The sequence below is a fragment of the Ovis aries genome, chromosome 3 (assembly GCF_016772045.2).
Source record: "Ovis aries strain OAR_USU_Benz2616 breed Rambouillet chromosome 3, ARS-UI_Ramb_v3.0, whole genome shotgun sequence".
Lineage (NCBI taxonomy): Eukaryota > Metazoa > Chordata > Mammalia > Artiodactyla > Bovidae > Ovis > Ovis aries.
The window spans coordinates 20,702,401-20,723,273 of record NC_056056.1 but is presented as its reverse complement, the minus strand read 5'-3'; the positions used below and the strand labels follow the sequence as shown (position 1 = coordinate 20,723,273).

At 48.9% G+C, this 20,873-nt stretch overlaps 1 protein-coding gene across 5 annotated transcripts in view; it reads right to left on the bottom strand.

The window, feature by feature from the left end:
- Positions 1 to 1,184: 1,184 nt before the first annotated feature.
- Positions 1,185 to 20,873, bottom strand: part of LPIN1 (lipin 1) — a 127,602-nt gene continuing 107,913 nt past the window's right edge. For 4 of the 5 annotated variants that reach the window (XM_027965741.2, XM_027965742.2, XM_060411589.1 and 1 more), the window contains 7 exons: positions 19,460 to 19,586; positions 18,052 to 18,200; positions 17,449 to 17,535; positions 12,613 to 12,765; positions 9,377 to 9,491; positions 7,724 to 7,827; positions 1,185 to 3,879 (listed from right to left, as the gene is read on the bottom strand). In XM_027965741.2, the coding sequence (XP_027821542.1) occupies positions 3,720 to 3,879; positions 7,724 to 7,827; positions 9,377 to 9,491; positions 12,613 to 12,765; positions 17,449 to 17,535; positions 18,052 to 18,200; positions 19,460 to 19,586 (895 nt within the window). In that variant the 3' untranslated portion in view covers positions 1,185 to 3,719. 5 annotated transcript variants of the gene reach the window in all.

Sequence of the window (20,873 nt, the reverse complement as noted above, 5' to 3'; positions counted from 1 at the left end):
GGTAAGCTGATAGGATATCTTGGGCATGTCAACAATATGCAAAATCAGTAGGAATTTTGATGGTTTTCAAGTTATCTGGGTAAACTCGTCAAGGGTTTTGATTTGTTCAAAAAGTCCAAAAACTGCGGACAGTGGACCTGAGGCAAGGACACCTGTACTGTCTCTACTTTTACTTTACGTATATCATGCCGCTTAGTGACTTTTTAAAAACCTTTTAATTTTGTATTAAGAGTATAGGCAATTAGGGCTTCCCTGGTGGTTCAAATGGTAAAGAAAAATCTGCCTGCAATTCAGGAGACCTGGGTTTGATCCCTGGATCAGGAAGATTCCCTGGAGATGGGAATGGCTACCCACCCCTGTAATCTTGCCTGGTGAATCCCATGGACAGAGGAGCCTGGGGGGCTACAGTCCATGGGGTTGCAAAGTCGGACGCAACTGAGCTCCTTACACTTCCACTGTTCAAAGCCAATTAACAGTGTTGTGACAGTTTCACGTGAACAGATCTAAACAACTTTCTGGCTAGGAGAGATGTCCAGGCATTTTTTAGAGATAGCAGAGGGCCAGACTAGAGCATGCCTGTGGAATGCAAACTAGATGATGCCGAGACCCAGAGTAGGCCTCCTCTGTCCGGCTGGCACTGCAGCTACACCAGCGTTGGCACTATTCCTCGCCCCTCATCAGCCCAGGGCCGGGCACCAAGCAACAAAAGGCCACGCCTATAGCTTAGAGGCCACTGAAATGAGCTCCACCTGGCAGTCCTCAGCAGCTCCCCTGGCCCTGCCTTTTGGGCAGAGACCCCATTAAAGGCTGTGTCCTCAGCTCTCCCCTCACTCTTCTGCCTCCTGACCACCCTGGGGGTTTTCCCGTGTGGCCTCCCACTCTGAGAAGCTGGAAGTGTAATAAGCTTGGTTCTCCTGAGCTCTCCTGGGGCTGCACCTGACTGACGTCCCATACGAGAGCACAGAACACAGCCTGCCTGTGCAAGAGCCACATGTTAAACATCAATTATGGGCCAAGTCCTGGGAGATACCTCACATACAGCATCTAGCACAATTCTCCCTGCTTCTAAGTCTTTACCTTCAAGGTGAGATGAGTCCCCGCGCGGGTAGGAGCCCAGCTCTCTCCTGTCTTCACCCTCTTTCCCTCCCAAGTGCACACAGAGGGTCAGGATTTCACCAAAGGCATCAGAAAAGGTGGGCTTTTTTTTATTCCAATATTGAACAGTTCAAAGCTTTAAGGTTTTTGCTTTTTGAGTAGAAAATAAAATAGTATGCTTGATATCACACAACAGGAAATCAATAACTTAATAACTTACCAAAAACTAAAATTCACACGCCTGGCTTTCAGGGAAGTCTTTCATTGGTCTCTTTTATTACAATATATTCTAGCTCTGCATCCAGGACAAGGCAATCAAGGATTACAGTGATTTTTTTATCATTGTACCAGCATATATAAATACAGATCAAGTGTTGTAAATAAAATATATTTTAAATGGCGATCCCAAACCTAAAATGGAAAAGGGAATTCTCTTTGAAGTTATCATCATTTTCCCCAGTGTACCCGGGCTGTACATTTTTCTCCATCACGTGTGATGAATGTTTGATGACCTGCCACTATGGAGGGATTCATTTCCATTGGGCAGCTTTGAAATGTGTGGTCCAAACACAGCATCCTAGCCCGTGGCCATGGGGTCACAGAGTTGTGGGTGTGTGAACACTGATTAAACTAGCACACGCATGCGACTGAGTGCTTCCCAGGCACAAATCTCATTTTCCAAAGCCCACGAGGCAAGTGTGAAAGTTACAGCCTCTCCGGGGGGGTCACGCTCTGACTGTGACACAAACCTGACGCTGCAGCTTTCTGGAAGGCGCGCACTGTTTCAGAGGGCAGTGGTGTGGGAGCTTAGGGTACATCCAAGTTGCATGCTCTCAGCGGCCAGTCATCCTGATGAAGGGCACTCGCCACAAGGGACAGGTGACCCAGGGCCACGGCCAAATTCCTCCCAGGGCAAGGGAGAAACTGGGCCATCCTCTGCAGACCTGTGAGCTGATACTCAGTTCAGAGCAGTTACAATTCACCCCAAAATACCCTTGAGACAGAAAGAATGAGTGCAGCCTCCAAACGTCACTAATGAGCAAGCCCAAGGTAAGGCAGGATTATTTTAAATTGTTTTTAATGCCTCCAAAAAGGGATCTGCACATGTGAATCATGCTTCCGTGCAAATCTGCGATTAGCTATGCACAGGCATTGGTGTTTCCTGTGTGGCCACATGGACCACTCGGGAGGGCCTCCATTGCAGCAAAGCCCACCAATTACAAGAAAGGATTTTCTTTCACAGAAAGAGTAGAATTGCCTCAGCGGTTCTGCTGTTTGCCTCCTATGACTCTAACCATGCGATTTAAATAGGAGAGCATTTCAATCAATGGAGTAAAACACTCTTTAAAAAAAATAATAGCTCAGAAAGTAAAGCAAAATCTTTCACCAAAATAATTTTCTCACTTTTCAAATTATTCTCTCCAGGAGCCAATTTAATTAACAAGTAAAAGATCATCATCTTCTACCAGCTTGAAGAATGTCATTCAAATAATTGCTGACCCACTTGCCCTTAATCTGAGTGGGAAAAGCAAAGGGAAATAAAAAGTATTACTCATAAATTCCAAAAGAAGGTCAGCATGGTGAGGATTACAGAATAAGGCTCTTTGGATGGTCTAACACGTATTATCTTTTTAATGTATTACTGACAGTTATAATAGATTATGGCTAAAATGCTTATTAACAGTAACCCCAATCAGAGTAAAGTAATAAATAACACTATCTACAAAGAATATATAATTTAACTTTTACAAACTGCTTTTCTTAAAATCAACCAGTTTCTGTTAAGAGCTCGCTAAAGAAAGCGACACCATCACCGTTTGGCATAAGCTCTGTTCGAGCCCCCATTTTCAGCAGCACCTTGCAGGCTAGGTTGCTGGCAGAGTGTCAAACTAATTCGAAATACTGCCTTGGTAGTTATTTCCTATAATCTGAACTTAAGGCATTGCAGAGTCACAGGGAGCTAGCCAAAGCACATTCTACATAAAATGTCTGCCATGGATGCGTTAAGGCATAGACATTCCAGCCTCGTGCCGCAAAAAATGGGGGAAAATATGCCAGTTTATGTAAGTTAGCTTTAACTGGAGGAATGAGAGAACTTAGCCAAACATTTGACCAGTCAGCAAACACTGCAAAGGGACATCCGCAAGGTCAAGGCCCAGCACAGGGAGGTCTGGAGTCCCTCCCAAGACCTCAGATCCAGCTCACAGGACCCTGCATAGCCCTCCTGCCGCGCGCAGCAGCCATGGGACAAACCACCAAGTGGCGATGTGTCCCCCACTCTCCTGGAAGTCCTGCATACTTGGCGCCCCTCCCTGGATCTCGTCATCCCAAGGACCTCCAGGGTTCACAGCCCATCTTGCACACTAACCACTCCCAGCCTGGAATGGGCTGCAGAGGGCAGCGGGGCATGGCCCCCCACACCAGGGGTCAGCCGATGCCACCCCAGGGACAGACACCCTTCACGTGTCATTTAGAAATGACAACCCCAGAGCGGGGGTGGGGAGGGGAAACCCCCTCCTCGGTGCTCTCTGCTCTTAAGCAAATGACTGCACGTCCCCAAACCTATCCTTTAATGGGAGTGCCCAGTCTTCACGGGATGTCAGGAGGGGGTGGCCGGGAACCTTCTAGGCTGATGCAGAATGAACATCCTGGTTTTCAAAGGGTGGCGGTGGCTCTCTCCAAAAGGTGAAGTTACTGAAGGTGTCCGAGCAGGGGAAGTCAGAAGAGTGGCTCCTTTTCAGCAAAGGGAAGACGTGGTCGACGACTTCACAGAGTCTCACGTACCTGGAAGGAGAAGGGACTGCATCACCGCCTGGACGCAGCCCATGCTGCGCCTGGGAGTCAGCGGGAATCCATGAGCCCGTGGAGGGGACCACGCAATTAACACAATGGAGGCTGTTCTAGAGTAGTCCCTTGCTAACTTATAGGAAAATCAGAGGGTCCGACAACCAAGGAGGAGTCAGAGACGGCCCCGTGGGCGAGGCGGTTGTGACCCGACCTGACTCGAAGGACAGCAGAAGTGAAGACAGGAAGCTATCAGTAGGACAGACACACAGACATATAACCTGCCTGGGAGGTGGGGAACCACAGAAAAGAAACATCTCCTGGGCATCACCCGGAGGCTGCAACACGGTGCAGTGAAAGGGCGCTGGGCCTCAGGCCTAAGGAGACTCGGATGCGACCTTCAGCTCTGCCATTGAGGGCTTCCCTGGTGGCTGAGACAGTAAAGAATCTAAAGACTCAAGGTTTGATCCCTGGGTCAGGAAGACCCCCTGGAGACAGAAATGGCTACCCACTCCAGTATCCTTGTCACTGATGAGCTATGCCGTCTCCGACAAGCAGTTTCATCTCTCTAAGCCATAATTTCCTCAACTGGAAAGGGAGAAGATGAAAACTGTGCACAGAGTATGTGCGAGGATTAAATTAAATGACGTATGCACAGTGAAATAATGGGAACCGTCGCTCCATAAATGTAACAATTAATCATTAACATTGTAAAATAGTTTGCCTTGGCTAATTATTAGTCTCAAGGGAAAAAAGCCCTAGTTGGCACAAGGGTCACGAGACCTGGGATCTATCTACTCCTGTCTTTCTGCTGTGGGACCCTGGGCAGGTGTCTTGCCCTCTCTGGGTTTCAGGTCCTTCTAGAATGTGGACATGGGCCTCACCAGTGTTTCTCAATCCTCCCTGTAATGCTCTCTCACTCTATTTTCTGTGTATTCCCAAGGAGACGTTGCATATTAGTTTCTGTGGCTTAGAACTACAAAGAGAAAGTTGTATGTTGAACACGCATTTTCAGACCTCTGGACTCTGACCAGAAACTATGATGAGCCCAGGCCTCCTTGCATGTTCCCAGAGCCTTCCCTGACAGTCCCCGGGTCCCTCTCCAGTTCCAATTTGCTAAGAACCAGAAAGGGCTTTTGAAATCCAAACTCCAGGAATTCACATTTCTGAGGCATAAAACAACTTTTGGGTGAGTGTGTGTATTTAACAAAGGACTTCCAGAGAAACATTGTGCTTACACAAAATGGACAAAATCTCCCTTAACAAGCAAGAATTGTGTCTTTCCCAAGGATTCAAACAAAATTTTAAAATACTTCCTGGCTGGGAGACCTGTCTGTCTGAGTTCTGACACTCGGGAGGCGGCCCCTGCCTGCCAGAGGCCGGCTCACATTCATCATCAGGGTTTGGCAGCACCAGACCCAAACCCGGTCCGTCCATGCCTCTCTCGGGCCAACCTTCCTCACCAGGGGCTCCTTCAGAGCAAGCAGCACCAGAGCACTGCTGGCCACAAAGGCCAAGAAAGAAAGCGCTGAAGCCCCCCACCTGGGGTGGGCTCCTGACTTCTCAGAGACAACATGCCAGCTCCCTAGGGGCAAGCACCTGCTGGGCTCCGATGCCAGGGTTCCAAGCTCAGACACAGGGGTTCCAAGCTCAGGGCGCCAGCTTGGCACCCGAGCTCCAAGCCAGAGAAAAGCGCCTGCTTTCCTGGGGAAGGAGGGCTGCTCTCCCACGGAAACAGCTGTCATCTCCTGGTCCAGGTAGAAGGTGACATCATTATTTGCCAACATGTAAAGTTTTCTCCCACAAGGCGTGGGTACAGCGTGCATGTGGGCTCCTGGGCAAACCTACAGAGCTGCGGCAGTCCCCCTTCCCACGCCCCTCATGACAAGACTTGCCTCTTGGCTGCTGGCTGAGCAGAAACCTTTGCCATTTCCGGGCAACGTTTCACTTGACTTCTTTTGACCCTAAATGGAAATCTGCTGTCTTGAGACCAGGAACCACTCTCACGGGTGATTGGGGTGGTGGGGGGCTAAGGGAACTGAGACACTGTCGGGGATGGGGGGGACCGCCACTGAGAACTCTGGAGAGGGAGGAACTACACAGAGAGGGGGAGGAAAGAAGAGTTCCTGCCGTCATGGGCTCCCAAGGACATGCCCAGCACCGCCTCCGGTTCCCACGGATTGGAGGAGGGTCCCGGCTTCCTGGCTCCGCCCTCCCCTCGCCCCTCCACACCTTAGGTCTGGCCTGGCCTGGGAGAGGGAGGCTTAGGGGGCAGCCCCTGGAGGGCCTCTAACCTACTACTGTCCTATTTAGGCTGGATTAGACTCCAACAGGTAAAAGGCCATCTTGAAAATGAGCATCTGCTTGAGGAGAATCTAGATCTCTAATTTACCAAAAAAACAATCCTTGGGAAGCTGCTGGACCCAAACTTCACAAGTCTAACTCCTCCATACAAGGAAGGCCCCGCAGGCCCCCTAGGGTGGCCTAGGCCAGAGGCAGCTTTCCAGATCTCCAGCGACCAGGCCAACAGGGGTACGGCCTCTAATACAGACAAGGCAGGAAGACGTCTGTCTGCCCGACGTCACCCAGTGACAGGTGATGTCACCCAGTGGGCACAGCTGAGGACACGTGATCCACTTGAAGCAGTTAAGAACCTAAAGCAAGACACATCCAAGTCAAGAGGGCCCCCAGCCAGCCAGGCAGCTTCCCTGCAGACAGTAACCCTGTTGGGCCCACAGCCTTGGGGAGGAAGGGCTTTGGCCAAAAATACGAGAGGAACTCTTATAGTCACACGGTGATGTTTCTGGCGAGAATATTATTACAGGTCAGGATGTGAAGGGCTATATACATTCCTCATCTTTAAATATAGCTTCTCATGATATTTTAATTTGGTTACAGTTCTTATTCACATTCTAGGCTTTCAAAGCAAATTTGGCAAATCTCAGCCAATAGTTTTCAAATTCATGCCATTCTACTCTGTAACAGCATCTAATTACGTGTTTAAATATTTAACCCAGAGGTGGTTGTTACAGCAGCAACAGTCATTGCTCACTTGCTAAGTCCTGTCCAACTCTTGCGACTTAATGGTCTGCAGTATGTACACCAGGCTCCTCTGTGCTCCATGATCTCCTGCAATTTCCTCAAATTTATGTCCATTGAGTTGGTGATGCTATCTAACCATCTCATCCTCTGTCGTCCTCTTCTCCTGTTGCCTTCAATCTTTCCCAGCATCACCGTCTTTTCCAATGAATCAGCTCTTCACATCAGGTGGCCGAAGTATTGGAGCTTCACCTTTAGCATCAGTCTTTCCAATGAGTATTCAAGGTTGATTTCCTTTAGGCCTGACTGGTTTGATCTCCTTGCTGTCCAAGGGACTAGTCTTCTCCAGTGAAAATGCGAAAGCATCAATTCTTTGGTACTCAGCCTTCTTTATGGTCCAACTCTCACATCTGTACATCACTACTGGAAAAACCATAGCTTAGACTGTATGGATCTTTGTTGGCAAAGTGATGTCAATGCTTTTTAATACAGGGTCTGGGTTTGATACAGCTTTTCTTCCAAGGAGAAAGCATCCTTTAATTTCATGGCTGCAGTCACTGTCTGCAGTGATTTTGGAACCCAAGCCACTGTTTCCACTTTTTCCCCTTCTATGTGCCCTGAAGTGATGGATCTGATTTAATTCAGGTTATCCAAAACTTAAGTTCTGGACAAAATCTTAGAAATTAAAACATGGTTTCTTTGTAGGACTTAAAGATTAAAATGTAGGCAACCAAAGGATTAGAAAGGTATACTGTTAACTGTAAGACGTCACTCCAAGGTCATTGCCCACGACAGTGATACTCACGAGGAGATGTTGGTCTTGGCATGTTCCTGCACAAGCTCTCCTTTGGGGTTCACTGTGAATATCCTGTTCAGAGACACTCCCACTTGCTTGTACGAGTACACATCCTATATTTGGAGAAGTGTTAATTAATCAGAAGAGTTCACTGTATATACAAAGACATGATTTTTCAGGTTTGATACAAACACAAAGGTAGAAAGGGCAGACGTTGGGGATACGGCAGATTTGGATCCAGACGCCACAACCAAACCAGTAAAGCCAGTCGCATAAATGTTCTGGTTTCGTGGTGTACCTAAAAGTGAGGTTTACACTATACTGTACTCGGTTAAGTGTGCAACAACTTTGTGTCTCTAAAAAAAAACCGTGCATACCTTAATTAAAAACTACTGCTGAATTGACATATATACACCAGCATGTATGAAACAGATAGCTAATGGGAAGCTGCTGTGTAGCACAGGGAGCTCAGCTTGGTGCTTTGTGATGACCTAGAGGGGTGGGAGGGACAAGGCTCAAGAGGGACAAGGATATATGTATACTTGGAGCCGATTCACATTGTTGCATAGTGAAAACTAACACAACATTGTAAAGCGATTATCCTCCAATTACAAAAAATGCTATGATAAAAAAAAAAAAAACTCACTGTTGAAAAATGCTAACCATCATTTTTGAAAGCACCGTTGAGCTTTCAGTGAATCCTAGTAGTCACATAAGAGATCACTGATCCCAGATCAGCACAACATATAAAATCATGAAAAAGCCTGAAATAGTGCAAGAATTACCAAAGTGTGACACAGGGACAGAAAGTGAGCAAATGCTGTTGGGAAAATTGTACCAACAAGCCCACTTGATGCAGGGTATCTCAACTTTGTTTGCTGAGACACAAACTTTCAACTTGGCAAAAAAAAAAAAAAAACAAGTGCATTACCTGCAAAGCACAATAAAACGAGCTCCACCTGTATTACAGAAATCTCATTAAACCAAAATAATACCCCCAAGTATAGTGAAGAAATAATATCTCTGGATGTGAAACTAGTAAGTCAGTTGTCCTCTATGAGCCTCAGTTTACTCATCTGTTGAAGAGCTGAGTTAAAAAATCAACCACCTACCACATCCCCTGCAAGTCTAACAACTTTCCTTAAGGTTCTTCACTCGCCCATTTTCTTGGGCATGAGTTTCAAAAACAGGAGAATTTGATCATTAGGAAGTCCCAACTATATTCTCTAGTATGCTGAACTTTCCAGCCGATTTGGGTGGTGTGCATAAAATCTGTAAGTGTGACTCTTGCCATAGAAAACAACAGCATTCACATAAGACCCCGAATTCACCTCTGTGCTCTGTGGTTTCGTGGTTCCCTTCCTGTAGAAAGGCTCTAATTCTATTTAACGTTCTTGTTTTGCTAATTTAGCACATAATCTGGACTGTCAAGTTTCTAGTTTCAAATTTCAAGCTGAAACCCACGAGCCCACCTTCAAAGAAAACTAGAGGCCGTGAAATGAAGATGCCGTCCTTGCCTTCAGATGCAGGCAAATGGATCTTTAGCAGCTATGTCTAGGAAGAGGAGGGTCTGGCCTCACGGTGGCCAGCCAGCCTTTCAGGTGATGGCCATTAAAACAGTCAGTAATTTCAAGAGCTTGGATATACCCAACTACTACTTACAGCCGGTCGGTTTCCAAAGGCAGCATAGAAGGGTTCTGTGTTCGGGAAAAACAGGTTTTTGATGTCTGTCAAACACTGGACTTTAAACTTCTCTGGCTTCTTTTCGATCACTTCCCTGTTAAAACAAATCGATAAAATAATGGGTCAGTGCGAGCCTATTAAGAATTCATTAGCATCAAACTGTTTTTAATCGTCAAAGATGCTGGGATACTGAGTGCATTCATATCTTTGGAAATTAAATATGTGTAAATCAGCTAAGCCATCCCAGGAAAAGCACTAGACAGAAAGTGAATCCGTACTTTCAAGTCTGCCCACAAAGAAAATGCCCTGGAGCAGTGATTTTGCTGAAGACCTCAACCAATCATCCAAAGAACAAAGAATTCCAGGGCACAGAAGAGAGAGCCTCTTCACTCTCTTCCTGAGGCCAACAGGACCTCAGAAACTAACCCTAAAGAGTGAAGGAGGTGGAAAGGAAGGTCGGTGCAAAAGTTCTAAATAAGTGAAAAACCTCACTGCCACGGATTAGGGAAGACCTAAATAAATGAAGAAATATACTATCTAACTGAAGATTCAATATTATAATACTAACTCTCTATTGGTCTATCAAGTAAAAGTGAAGTTTCTCAGTTATGTCCAACTCTTTGTGACCCCATGGACTGTATCACCTACCAGGTTCCTCTGTCCATGGGATTTTCCAGGCAAGAGTACTGGACTGGGTTGCCATTTCCTTCTCCAGGGGATCTTCCTGACCCAGGGATTGAACCCGGGTCTCCCGCATTGCAGGCAGACGCTCTACCATCTGAGCCACCAGGGAAGCCACCTATTGGTCTATAGATTCCCTGTAATTTCAATTAAACTCACACCAGGTTGTCTGTATGTTTTTATAGAGCGTGACTTGAATAACACAGATGAATAAAGGCCAGAAATGGAGGCTCACATTTATGGGCCCTCGATTTATGATCCTGACAACAAGTCAGATCAGAGGAAAAGGGCAGCCTTTTTAGCAAATGGAATTGAGGCAACTGAATATCCATAGAGGAAAAAACAAATGGACACCCTACTGCACTCTATGTACAGAACTCAATTCCTGGTGAATTACAGATGTCAGTGTGAAAAACAACACTTTTAGATAAAATATGGGAGACTTTCCTAGGCCACAGTCAGGGAAGGCTTTGTCAATGCACAGAAAGAGGAAATGATCTGTCCAGCTGCACGAAACTCAGATTTATGTTCATCAGAAGCCATAAGCTGGGGAAAGATACTTGTAGTACTCATAATAAAGGCCGCATCTAGAGAATCTGTAAGACTCTTACAAAGAAGAAGGAAAACAAGGGAAAGACATGAACAGGCACTTCACAGAAGATGACACCCAAATGGCCCAGAAACACAGGAAGACATTTCTTTCCCACCAGACTAGCAGAAATGTCAACAGCTGACAGTGGGTAGGCAAGAAAGGAAAGCTGATGGGAGGAATACCCAGCACTATTTGCTGTTGGTGCACAAATTGTTTCAACCACTCTGGACAACAACATGCCGTGATTTAAGAAAGCCAAGCATGTGCATGCTCTGTGGCCCAGGGACTCCGCTCTTGAGAGTCCCTAACAGTGGAGAAGCGCAAGTGGCTCGAGCACCCACCAACAGTAGAATGGATAAACAGGCGGTGGTAGAGTCCAACCACGGGACCTACAGAAGCTAAGACGAGCCAGTGGCGGCCACTTCCAACAATCCTGGAGACGCAGTATTGAGCGATAAAAACAAGCTCCGGGAGGACACGCAGTTTATTTACATCAAGTTCACAAATGCGCACAATTAAACATACTCATTAGGATTACATGTATTTGTACTAACTACTTAGAGGAACAGGGAGGGATGAACACAAAATCCAAGAAGAAGGGTTACAGTTCCTGCCCAGGGATGAGGGATGGGAGCAAACAGAACTTGGGGCATAACGGTTTATCCTCTGGCTTTATCTGAGTCTGGGGCCCGCTAGTGTTCACTGTTTGATTACTGGATGATCTCAAAGGTCCCTTTCAGCTTGCATATAAAAACACCGTATATGTGTGTGTGTATGTACAGTATGTGTGTGTGTGTGAGTCACTCAGTCGTGTCAGACTCTTTGTGACCCTATGGACTGTAGCCCCCCAGGGTCCTCTGCCCATGGGATTCTCCAGGCAAGAATACTGGAGTGGATAGCCATCTCCTTCTCCAAGGGATCTTCCCAACCCAGGGACTGAACCCAGGTCTCCTGCATTGCAGGCAGATTCTTTACCATTTGAGCCACAGGGGAAGCTCATATACACTATGCATCTATTTTAGAACTATTATTCTCCAGCTAAACAAAATGTAATTCAGATGATGATGGTGATGATAGTGATGATGAATGGTGATCATGATGCCAATGATAACGGAGCCCCGAACTGAGTATCAGAAGACCCAGGGGCTGGTCTTGGCTCTGCACGGACTTCTGTGGACTCTAGAACCCTCCTTAGCACTATAAGGGCCTCACTGTTGACATCTCAGGATTCTTATGGACACGTGAGTGGCTCTATGAGTCTCAAACTTTAATCCACTGTGGGACACCACCCTGGGCCCCCAGCTCCAGGGAAGTTGCTGTTATTCCTGTCCCCACCCCAGGAGGCCAGACTTAGTTTGGCTTGGTTGCCCTGAATGCGGGCATGAAGGCGAAGGGAAGAGGGTCATCGGAAAATGGGCTGGTGACGGTCTGTAAAAACAAAACAGTACGACCAGGGTTCAGGGAGTCCCAGGCCAGGTGGTGGTGGCTACAGAGAGGCCACTTAACCCAGCCTAGGTCCCCGATCAGACAGGAAGGAAGCACATGGGTTCTCAGAGTTGCTAAGACGCAGGCCAGAAGCACAAGGTTTGGGGCGGGGGCAGCTCCCCACAAAGGAGGGCAGCACGTGCCAAGGCTCCAAGCAGAGACCACCTCTCTGGACAATGGAGACCACATCCGGGAGCCAGAGAGAATGAGGCGGGAGAAAGACAAGGCAGGCGGCGGAGAGCCCGTGACGCCGAGCTCGCGGCCGCTGTGGCTTTTCTCCCGAGGGCCACGATGGGCCGACAGAAGAAGCTGAGGGTCGTGGGGTCAGATCTGCCCTTGAGGATGAACCCTCCAGTGCCCAGCATGGAGCAGAGGTGTTGGTGGGGAGGATGAGTGAGCAGGACAGGCCCACAGGTGCGGGGCAGGGGGTTGGGGGGCTGGGCAGGCCGAACCTCACCTGTGCAGGGCGGAGAAGAGGCTGCTCGGGCTGAGCAGCAGCGGGCCCTGGGGCAGTACCGTGCCGCGCTCGTTGACCCAGTGCAGGTAGCCCCGCGTCATGTCCGCCATGCCAATGGCCCGCGCCGAGCAGTACAGAAACTTGTATCCGTTTCTGAAAGAGAGACAAAACGTTCGCCGTGAAGGGCATCCCACACTGGAGCCGTTTCGCGTGCATACACCCTGATCCGTATCTGCTCTGTGAAGATGGGCTCAGCTGTAATTCCCAAGCAAGAGGCCACCTCCTCTAAAATCTCATTTTCAACTGAACCCCATTTCCTGTCATTACTGAAGCACCTTCCTGGCCTCACTTGGTTTAATCCTCATGGATACCTCACTCCTTCCACTGTATTGTTAGGGAAACTGAGGCTGGAGGCACCAAGCTGGCCAACCTACCTGCACTGGGATCATTCATACCTTTCCATCTGGCTGGTCACCTGTATCCTTTACAACTCTGATAAAATAAACATGTGAATGCGTTTCCTTGCGTCTTGTGAGCCATCGTCAGCCCTGAGGAGGGGGTGTGGAACCCGCATTTTGTACTCAAGTCAGGGAGAAGTGTGGGGAAGCTGGGGACCTACCACCTATAACTGGTGTCTGAATTTGGGGCAGCCTTGGGGGAATAAGCCCTTAACCTGTGGGGTCTGCACCAACTAGGTAACGACAGAATTAAATTGCCAGATACCCGCTGGTATCTGCAGAGAATTGCGTGATTGCTCGTGAAAAATATGTCACATGAGGATATTCTTCTGTTAAATACAATTTTATTTAGTAGAAATGAATTTCCCTTTTTTTGAGACTTTGAAAACCTAAGAGTCCAAAAACAGACGTGGCATAAATATTAAATAAATGCTGAATTCAATGCCTTACTATAAAGACAGAATATAAGATACATACCACTAAGAATTTCTGTATTGATGACATGTTCAAACATTTTAATGTATTGGATTAAATATATTCTTAAAAATTTAAACACCATCTATGGGCTTCCCTGGTAGCCCAGGGGTAAAGAGCCTGCCTGCCAATGCAGGAGACACAGCAGACGTGGGTTTAATGCCTGAGTCAGGAAGATCCCCTGTAGAAGGGCATGGCAACCAGCCTCAGTATTCTTGCCTGGAGAACTCCATGGACAGAGGAGCTTGGTGGGCTACAGTCTATAGGGTAGCAAAGAGTTGTGTACAATTGAAGCGATTTAGCACAGTACAACGTAAACTACCCACTTCCCATCCCACTTACTGCTCCACTTGAACTGTTTCACACTGGCCAAAGAACCTGCCTCAAGATTTTCCTAGTAACATGTTCTTTAAAACCAGGAAACAGGAAAGAGCTACAATGCAGAGAATCTACAAGCACCAGCTTATCCGGAGTACAGAAATGTATCTGAAAATCAAGCAACCTTTTTAAGGACACATCTTTGTATCTGAGCTGTCTAATTAATATAACTTTTTTTAATCAATATTTCTGTATACAGGTCTTCACATCAAAGTGCTAAAAGCTGCCACCTGCAGGGGTCTGAAATGCTCATTTTATTCGAGCCTTGATTTGCAAATGCTCTTCACGGCTGGATCATGCCACTGGCTGTCCTCGCTGGCTGGCCTTGCGGAGCAAGCGTTTTGCTTCAAAGACTGTTTCTAAACTTAGCTGGAAAACCAGCTCCAGGATGTCCTAACCAGAGGAACGCCTGTTAGTGGCAACAGGGATCACCTTTCCAGAGCCTTCACCTGCAGGAGAGCCGTGTGAGAGACCAGGCGTCCCCATCACTCGCTCAGGGGGCAGGCAGCACCCTGCACAGCACCCAGTACAGTCCCTGGTGCACAGTGGGGTTTGGCTGTGAGATCCTCAGGGCTCTCATGGAGGACTGGTTTGAACAAAACACCCTCCTGTGACTTCAATCGCACAACCCAATGGCATAGCACAGCTGGCCTAGCCAAGACCTAGGGAATTGTGCAAGCTGGTTTCTCACTTTAGAGAGGAGGGCACTACAGCTGGGTGTGGGAGACACATCAGAGGGTCTACAGGGAGCCAACAGCCCCTTGAGCCCAGGTCCACAACTCCCTCCCACTCGCCACATGACCCCCTCCTTTCCGAGCAGACAGTGATGATGACGCAGTAACCTGAGGGGAAAGACAAGAACCGCTGTGGCAGGAGAAAGATTCTAATGAGTCTGCTAATGATCGCTTCCCATCCTCACCATCCTGACTTCAGAGGATGCATTCCTCAGGCCTTAGATGAACTAATTTATCTATGGAAACACAGGAAGCAGTCACTCTCGCTAAGTCACGCAGGCACTGATTTGGTTACATGAATATCACAATATTTATCAAGCGACACGGGAAATTAGAACAATTACTGTCCAATCTCTAATCCTCCTTGGCTCAATGATCTAGATATTTTAGAAGTCAGTCCTTCTTTTCTTTCCTTCCACTTATCGAACACGTACATTTGAATGAGGGAGTCTTCCAATCTCTTCCATTTGTATCTGCTAGAGTTCTTTTTAATCAATAACCAAGTCAGCTTTTTAAAATCGATAACCAAGCAAGCTTTATATCCTCTCTGTGAACAAGGTAATAATCAACCTGACAGCTAATTTCTCATGGGCTGACTTACTCAAGTTATTACACCTGGCCAAAAAATAAAAATTGTCCTCCTTTTCTGTTGTTTCCAGGTAAACGGTTATCTGCAACTGGTCTTTCCATTAGAAAAATACTGCACAGTATAAAATGTAGGAGGGACCCAAACTCAAGGAAAGCAGAAATTCAAGAGCAATCAGTCCAAAGCCCCGGAAGTAAATGGCCTCTGCTCCCTGGTACTCTGCATGCTGAACAGTTCTCTGAACGCGTCTCTGAGTAATCACAAACATGACATCAACAGAAACAACTTCCCAACCTTTGCCAGTTCTCAATCCCTGTATTTTTCCCAGTTGTGGCTGCCTAAGACCTGGAGGAGGTGGCGTGTGAGATGCTGCCTGGATGGATATTTGCTCTAACCAGCTACAAAAGCCAACGCCATGTCCAGCCTGAGCGAGTACTCCATGATGGCACCTGGGCCACCAAGATGGGGTGAGCCCTTGGGTACCATGGAGGCCAGGGGAGGAGGTCACAGAGATGCCCGGGTTATCAATTCTTGCCTGGAGAGGCTTTGTGAGAAACCATGGGGTCTGAACCAGGCATTACAGGCAGGAAACCTGTGAGAGGCAAACATCAGAGGTAAAGGCCCTCCAAGCAGGAGCCATCAGGTGAGGAAAAGTGGGACGATGGGAAGATGAAGGATGGGGTGGGGAACAGTCAGACTGGGGTCAAGCAAGAAGTTATGGGGCGAAGCCAGAGAAATCAGGAACTAGCAGAAGCCTGACCCAACACTGCTGGGTTTGAGAGCCATATAGAGGGGCCTGCACTTGCTTGTGTCCGGAGCCCCTGAAAGCCATGCCCAAGCTGAGTGAGGGTCCGAACGTCACTGGTCTAACCCTGTGGGTGCCAACGAGGACACGCATCAAACTTGGTGAACAAGTTAAGTGTCAGGCTCCTTACTCTCAATTGCAACCAAAATGAAAACACCACTAGCCCTCTGTAACTCTCAGATCCTCATCCACAGATCGGACTCATTCTAAACCAGTCACTCAAACAAAAGAATGATCAGGCATTCTTTGGTAAGCTGCTGCTGCTGCCAAGTCGAGTCAGTCGCGTCCGATTCTGTGCGACCCCATGGACTACAGCCTACCAGGCTCCTCCGTCCATGGGATTCTCCAGGCAAGAGTACTGGAGTAGGTTGTCATTGTCTTCTCCGTTTGGTAAGCTACTCAACTTTTATTATTCAAGGAGAAACTTTTGTAGGAAAACCTAAGAGGGACACAAATCAATACCAAAATATTTTTTAAAAAAGCATCAGCACCTTTTATATATATATTTTTTAACAATACAGTAAGAACAGGAACAGATTTATGTTCCAAAATCCAGAATGAGCCAGGCTGGGAACTACTCAATATCGTGACCCACAGGGGTTTCTTTTGAATAAAAAATAGAGACAGTTTTCAGTGTCAGGCTAGTCAAGACAGTTCACCAGTGCATTAATCTTCAAGGCAAAGAGTCAGCCATGGGGAGGCTGCGGGAGACTCCAGTCCACAGAGAGATGGAGGAAGTGGGACTAAGCACCTGCCGGTGTGGGGGAGGGAAACCCCAAGGGCTCTGACCCTGGAGATGAACCAGAGCAGAAGCAACAGACTGGGAGCTGGGCCGACCAGGACTCCAGGGGGTTCTGCCCGGTAGCATCTATGGCAATACGGACCAATCGTTTTAATTCTCTAAGCTTAGAAACGACAATACTTGCTTCTCAGAATTACTGTAAGAATGAAGTGACACACGTGCCCAGTGCTTGAGAGCAACTCAAGATGCACATTCCCATCCTGATGCCCCGGGTACCGGCCCCTCAGTGGAGTGCTCCCCTGACCAGGTGGACGAGACGGGCCCTGCGGACTGGCCCACAAAACCTGCTTGGAATCGGGACCATTTTTAGCCTAAAATACATCCCGCGGCCAACGTCGGGCTACCTGACTGTGACCCTCGACCCGACCCAAGGCTGGCTGCCACCATCTTTCCTCCCCATCAATTTTCTATATCCCGATCACCTCCTTTCTTGCCTTTCGGGACTGAATTCAAATACGGAGCTGGCAGGCTCCCACCATGCGCTCCACCACCACCCCCGCCAACTCTCCCTGGCTGAGGGTGCACCTGTCTGTGTAAGCCAACCCAGCAAGAAAGGTTACGCATGCAGACTGCCACGTGTTCCCCAGCTGTAGACTTACTGGCTCACTTTATGGTACAGCTTGGCGATGCCCTGGTGGGTCCAATCCTTCCCGAGGGTGGGCAAAATGTGCCCGAGAGTATCTGATCTGAATAAAGACAGAGAACAGAACAATTAAATGACAAGGGCCCTGCATGAACAGCAAGTTCCTACTGACCAGCACAGGGAACTATGGTCGATATCCTGTGACAAACCACAACGGAAGGGAATATGAAAAATACGTACAACTGAGTCCCTTTGCTGCACAGGAGAAATTAACACAACACTGTAAATCAACTATACTTCAATAAAATACTTTTTTTTTAAAGAGAAAGGCGGGCATCACTGAAGGAGAAAAAAGTTCACTCTGATTCATTGCACCAGAGAAGCCTCATTAAAAATGCAAGTGAGATACACGACTTGCTCTCTGGACAGAAACCCTGAGACTGGGCAACGATGTCAGGGAGCCGCTGCCCCAGAGGGAAGAGATCCCCAAGCCCCCACTGCAGCTGTTTAATTCAAGGAGCCCCAGAAACTGAACTACACGAGCCCTAATCAGCCCCAGCAAGAGGAGCCAACGCACCTCCAGGCCCAGGGCCCATAGCCCCAGAGTAGCTGGACTCACCTAGTGATGGTCCCATCAATGTCAGAGATGACCACCTTGTCGTCCCAGTTCCACAAGTAGATGGTGCCCTCGCAGCGGCACGTGCCCTGGTACTGCGTGGTGACGCTAAATACCACGTCATTGGGGCCATTCTTCAACTTCAGGCTTTTCTGAAAGGCAGGAGCTCTGTGTCCACTGGAGGGCGAAGCCCGGGGAGGCGGTGGGGAGACACGCGGTTTCCATTCCACAAGAAACCAGATCTGGACTTTATTTTTTCTTTAATCACCACCCCAGGCCACCGTACAATTCTATCCCTGCCTTGCTCTCGATGAGGACGGTTCTTTCCAGGACTTGGGCAACCTGAACCCCAGCCCTCCTCACAGGCCCACGTGTAGGGCAGCTGTGACACGTCCCCAAGCGGCAGGTGACAGGCACTGGGGCTCACTACAGGAAATCATGACCCCAGACTGGGATGTGCTTCCTTGGCCACAGCTGAGCGTCAAGGGTCATGACCAGCGAAACGAGTCTAAGCCAAGTGCGGAACTACGTTCCCCACACCAGTCATGAGTATGGATGATGACGCACACAGACTGGAAGAAAGCAGTCTCAGTTATCAAGTACGTCTCAGGTCCAGAAGCACAGAGGCCAGGTTCAGGAAATCACTCCAGCTTCTGAAAGCAGAAGCCCCTTTTGGGGGTTCTGAATCTCTGCACCGGGGCCCTCAGGTGCCAGCCAGCTGGCGGCCAGAGTCGAGGTCAACCCCAGCACTGCTGGACAGGGCCCCTGTCACCCAGCTGCTGCACTAGGACCATGGGCTGCAGGGGTCTGGCCTGTCCCTTCTCTTTTTCCATAAAACATCATCATGGCTAGGCCTGGCCACCACGAACTCTTGGGACAGCTGAACAGAGACACCCGCTCACTGTCTGCTCATGGGAAACAGGGTCCAGGCCTGACTCATCCTGGTGGTACAGATGCACAGAAGAAGACACTGTGATCAGGATGGCCCCCTGCTACCAGCAGCTCTCGGAACCCATCACAAGTGTTCCGGCTTCCCCCAAGTCAGGAGAGGCAGCTGACCTAACTAACAAACATCTCCAGGAAAGTGGAAACAGCCCCATGACATGTGGTCTATCAGTCATTTACACCTCAAGACAAACACCCTCAGGCTGCCCTCCTCCAACACTTGAGACCAGGGAGCCTCCAGGGCAGACACAGGGGAGCGCAGCTGGACAGGAGCCGGCCTGGACAGGAGGCACCGAAATGGGGGGGGGATGTGAGCCCAAGGAGGAGGGCAGCGGGTACTGGGACAGAGAAGGGGCTCAGGGCTGACTCAGGGTCGGGGGAACCCAGTCCATGGAATCCGCTGAGCACAGGTGGCAGGAGGCGGGCCAGAACCCACATAGCGGCAGAGAGAGGAAAGGGCCCTCACCAGCTGCTCGGACGTGAGGCGCAGGGTCTTCTTGTAGCTGACGCTGGACAACAGGGGGAGGTGGCTTGTGCTGGACGGCTTGGTGGCCGCGTGCTCCTCATCACTAGAGGATGACTCATGCTTTATTCTGGAACACACAGTGATGTAACCGCCAATTAGGAAGTCCATCTGGGCAGCCATTAAACACGCATTAGGCCGGAATCGATGACGGAGTGCTGTCCCTGGGGCGGTCACTTAGCAGATACCGTCACTAATCCCATTCATGAGGCTCCTGCATTATTCACCCGGGGCCGCCACTCCTCATTCAGGTGCCTGCTCGCTGGCATCATCACTCTATTTTAAACCGAGAGGCACCCCCCTCAACCCCGTCCTCCCTGCAGCCTCGGAGGACGCCTGTGTTCTCTCTTCCCCCATCCCAGGCTGACGGCCTGGTCAATCACAAGGAGCCCAAATATTTCCTACACGTCCAAGCCCATCCGTTCCCTCCAAACACACAATTCTAAATAATGAGGTCACTTTAAGGACTTACAAACGGGTGCCAAGGACCCCCTACTCTTCTCCAGAACCCCTCAGCAGGCTGCCCTTGGACCACGAGCCACACCTCATTCGCCTGCACAAAAGTCAGGCTCTGGACCTCTCCACACAGCAGGTGGCAGGGAGAAGGGCCTGGGAGGTGCAGGTGGAGAGCAGGCTCATTTTCTGCAAATAACCTGTATAAAGCATGTCAGCAAATAACTGCTCCCTGGATTCAAATCCTGCTATGGCACCGTCCTCAATCTATAGACCTGCTTCCCAGGACCATCTTCTTTAAAAATGCCTTAACACCATACAAAGTGCTTCCTAAACATCTATCAGGCTAAAGGGTAATGGCTGAGTGATTTGGAACAAACCAGTCCCGAGGCCCCGAGTGTGCACCTCCCGATAAAACCTCCTGCTCAGCACATCCCTTTACTCAAGACTCCAGCTTCTCCTGGTGTCTCAGGGGGCTCTCATCTGGTCCTCAGCACCCTGGCCTTCCCCCTTGCCTCCCCACCCCTTCTAACAGAAAACGGTCGGGTGTTTCCTCTGCAGCTCATTGCGTTCTTGCCCCATGTGTTCATTCCAGAAGCAGTTCCTCCAACCCAACACCACCCTGAACTAGGGAGATGCAAGGGAAGGCCTGTTACTCTGCTTCTGTGTTGTTTCTCCCAGCTCTTTCCCCACCCAGAACGAGCTGCCCCTCCCCAGGGCCCTGCTCTCGGCCCTACAAGGGGTGGCGCCCAGGGGGCAGCGGGCTGGTGGACTGGAGCTCAGGCCACCAATGCTTCTAGGCACCGTGCCAGGCATAGAAGTGAAAGTGGAAGTGTTAGTCACTCAGTCATGTCCCACTCTTTGCGATCCGTTGACTGTAGCCCGCCAGGGTCCCCTCTGTCCA